Source organism: Mesitornis unicolor, unplaced genomic scaffold (genome assembly GCF_000695765.1).
Source record: "Mesitornis unicolor isolate BGI_N332 unplaced genomic scaffold, ASM69576v1 scaffold10725, whole genome shotgun sequence".
Classification (NCBI taxonomy): Eukaryota; Metazoa; Chordata; class Aves; order Mesitornithiformes; family Mesitornithidae; genus Mesitornis; species Mesitornis unicolor.
In genome coordinates, this window is record NW_010183473.1 from 1 (window position 1) to 4,082 (window position 4,082).

General features: G+C 40.1%; 1 protein-coding gene across 1 annotated transcript in view; it reads left to right on the forward strand.

Moving 5' to 3' along the window:
* Positions 1-540: 540 nt before the first annotated feature.
* CDC123 (cell division cycle 123) overlaps positions 541-4,082 on the forward strand; it is a gene marked incomplete at its 5' end in the record, with an annotated part of 15,177 nt that continues 11,635 nt past the window's right edge. The window contains 2 exons of the mRNA XM_010184154.1: positions 541-616; positions 3,912-4,034. Of these exons, the coding sequence (XP_010182456.1) occupies positions 541-616; positions 3,912-4,034 (199 nt within the window). The remainder of the gene's footprint in view (positions 617-3,911; positions 4,035-4,082) is intronic.

Consider the following 4,082-nt stretch of genomic DNA (forward strand, 5'->3'; position numbering starts at 1 on the left):
TTACAGGCCTCCAACTAGACTGCGCCCCATGCTGTACAAAGTGAAAGAACATAAGATGTTTAAGGTGGGAAAGGACCTCAGAAGGTCTCTGGTCCTTTCTCATGAGATCAAATTGGGTTGGTTGGCATTCTACCAAATACGGTCTGACAACCTCAGTGGATGGAGGCTGTGCAACTTCTCTGAGGGAGCTGTTCCAGTGCTGGGCAGTCCTCATGGTAAAAAAGTTTCTTCTTATGTCCAGTCTGAACCTTTCCACTTTAAACTAGTTTGGACTGGATGGTCTTTAAAGGTACTTTCCAACTGAAAGCATTCTGTGATTCTATGAAATTAATATTAAGTCTAATTGATTTTTAAGTATTTGCTAAGGTGATTATGTGAACTGCAGGTTAAGATGATTTTGTTTTTTTGTATCAAGAGTAACTTCAGAGGTCATGTTTTTATTACAGCAAAGCTGTCCACCTAGAAGGTGTACCCATTGACAAAAAGTTACTTATTACCTTTCTGAAGCAATACTGTGTCTTATTTTTCCCCGCTCTATAGCTTGTTCTTCGCAAATGGTGTGAACTAATCCCTGGTGCTGAATTCAGGTGCTTTGTCAAGGAAAACAAGCTTATAGGTAAGGATGTTCTTAAAGATGAAATTATTAGGTGAAGTTCTGAGGAGTTTCTCTGATTCCTTGAATTGGAGCTAAATCTGAAGACGGTTCTTTCTTATCACACCTCATTTCTGGAATTAATGTTTCCTTCTTCTTTCTGTAATTTAAAATGCAGCGTGCCGCATTTCTCTTTCCACTGTATTTGAAACCCTGATGACACAGCATCCTCAGTATTACAGTGGGAATATTCTTATTCTAATTGCTAATTCAGAAACTGCACCCAAGGCTGTTCTGTAAACGACTCTCTTACATTGAGGAACAAATTGCATCGTAGCCAGCTTGCAGAATGAATACAGAGGCAGTCTGGTATCATGCTGATAAAATGTGACCACATGCAGATATTACATGCAGAAAGGTGGGGAGGTCAGAACATGTCCACAAGTGTACAAGGTGCCTGAGCCCGTATTGTATTCAGTGTAGCTTAGTCAGAAAGCCTGTTGATCTGTTACTCTGGTTCAAAAACCTAAATGTACAATGTTTTTTAAGTGGCGCTGAACAGCTCTGCAACATGTAAGGAGTTGGTGGGTGCATCAGGAAACCTGTGACAGCTGGAGGACTGTGCTACAGCAGGTATTTTAGGCAGCTCTAGGGTAAATTCAGCTGGATTATACTCCTCTATATGTATTGACTATTTTCTGCTGACTATAACAGAAACCTGGACATCTAGTGCACATACAAATGCTTGAATTGAGAGGTTTAATTTCAGGCTAAATACCGTTCTTGAGTTTAAATTTGGTTTTGGTGTGGTCTACCATGGAATCTTTAAAGATGAACAGAAACGCAAATAGCACAGGATTGGTGCACATTTGTCCTTAACAAGATTGAATCATTCTGCCTAAACTCCTCTGAAAAGGAAATGTTATAGCAGTGATGTGGCAAAGCTCTAATCCAGACTTTACTGGAAGAAAGGTGATTTTTCTTTTTTTAGGTTTATTTTAAAGCAAAGTTTGCCCATTTTGTCTGTCTCATACCTACACATCGGCAAGCACCAGGATGCACGTATGCAAGTGGTTTGTCCAGGATTCCTTGTGATGATATGGAGGTGAAGGGATATTAGCTATTTAGTCCTCATTGTTTATCCTGACTTCTCAGCGTAGTGACTATGTGTTTGTTTTGGATGTGCCTTTTTGTACCTGCTAGGAGCTGTCAGCAACTCGTCGATCCATCCTGTCCCACCTCTGTGAATCATTGAAAATGTACTCCCTGTTCTTTGTTTGCTGATCTGGGTGTCCCATGGAGCTGCACATAGATGTTCTGAGATGTGCTAATCTAGGTGCTGTCAACACATACCATTCTCATAGCCCTCTTATTTAGCTGTTCCTTCTGGTGCTTTTATGCTTCTCTTCCCATTCTCTCTCCATTCATGCCAATTGCAGGGTTTATTACAGTCCTCTCTAACAGAGTTTATCTTGCTAATAGCAGAGATTCTCCGTTAAGCCGGTATTGCTTAATGGCTACTCGCAAAGCTTTCTGGAGGGGGAAGGGCTGAATCCTGTCCTGTTATGTTCTGCTGGAACACCGCAGCTGCCAGAGATGTGCATCACTGTAATAACCTCTGAAACATTTGAATGTAGATTAATTCTAGAATATGTATCTAGTGATACTTACTTTCAAATACCTCAAAGCATTTGTACGCTAGCTAATTAAGCACTCTATATGTTTCATTACTAGGGTTTGAAACCTAGTAGATCTACCATCATTGGTTTTTTTTCGCTAGCACTCCAGCTGCATTTTTGAAGACAGTTCCAAGATTTTTCACGATATATTCCCACACTCTTAAAATTAATAAGCCTGTCAGTCAAGATAGGGAGTGATACTTGCACAGTGTAGTGAGTGATTTTTCAGTTACACATCTGTATCCTCTGAGATGCCACCATCTCTTGATTTTTGTTTTTAGTCCTGAGTTAAGGTTTTCAATGATATTAATAATTCAAAGTTCCACTGACATCATAAACTTTATACGAGCTTTTTTGAAGAGCACATCCTTTTTCTCTGTGATGTCAAATGATAGGACAAGGGGCAATGGATGCAAGCTGGAGCATAGGAGATTCAACCTGAACATAAGGAAAAACTCTACTGTGAGGGTGACAGTCCAGGCTGCCCAGAGAGGCTGTGGAGTCTCCTTCTCTGTAGATGTTCAAGACCTCCCTGGACGTGTTCCTGTGTGACCTGGTCTAGGTGATCCTGCTCTGGCAGGGGTTGGACTGGGTGATCTTCAGAGGTCCTTTCCAACTCCTAATATTCTGTGATTCTGTGATCTTTCGAGGAAGTCAGCATTGTCTTAGAGTAAAAATTAATCTCTGCTTTTTGTGTATGGTTAAAATAGCAAACTGCCATCACTGATACGTCTTTCTTGGAGGATTCTGGCTTTTTTTCCCCCTCTAAATAGCATGAGTTACTCATTCGGTATTCATGGGGAGATCTTGATTTGACGTTTGTCCAGCAGGGTATTGCAGCGGCTTATGTTGATCTATCCTGTATGAGAACTTCTGTCACGTAAGATGCATGCAAGTGTATAATCCTGTTGATGTCAACTTAAACTATTGTCTTGTAGACAAACAAATGTCTGAAATTTAGAGCTTGTGATGTAGCTGGAATAGTTTATCTAATGTCAGATATGCAAGACAGTCCTCAAGGGGAGGCAAACGGAAGAAATAAAGTACTAGACCGAATGACATCTCGTTGATTTTAGGATTTAAGGTTTCATCTGTAGTGCTTTATCAAACAGGTATTATTCCACATGGTATTCAAAAGTGTTATTCCACACTTGAAAAATCAGGTAAATTAGATCTTTATGGTATGCTAGGATCTATCATCTTTGCTAATGTGCAGTTCTGGCCTCCCTTTCATTTCGTAGTTCCAGATTTTGGTCCCTACATCTGATATGCAGAATAGAAAATGTTTTTGACCAGAGTAACTGGAGGGAATAAAACTAAAAGGAAAAGACAGGAATTGGAAGCAAACACAGGCAAAGGTTCCTTCTGAAATTTACTTAAAAATAGTCAAAGCGGGTACGTATAAAATGAGGCTCAAGAAATGTAGAGCAGAAGTGTTGAAGGAAAAGATTCCTTATGGAGGTGCTTTAAGTATAGGAGAATAAAGCCAAACAGTAAGTCACTGGTAATGGTTGAAAACTGAGAGAACCCTGTCTTCTGAAATATTGATTGTAACCTGCATGTCTCTGATAACTGTGTTTTGCCTGGTTGGGCTTCTTGCATGCCTAAATGTCTTTATAATCAACTGAAATTGTTGGCAGGTATATCCCAGAGGGACTACACTCAATACTACGGTCATATCTCTACGCAGCATGAGGAGATCTGTAGATCGATACAGGAGTTTTTCAAGAAACACATACAGTATAAATTCTTGGATGAAGACTGTAAGTATCTTGAGGCTTCAATTAGCAAGAGGAGCATGGGGGAGGGAA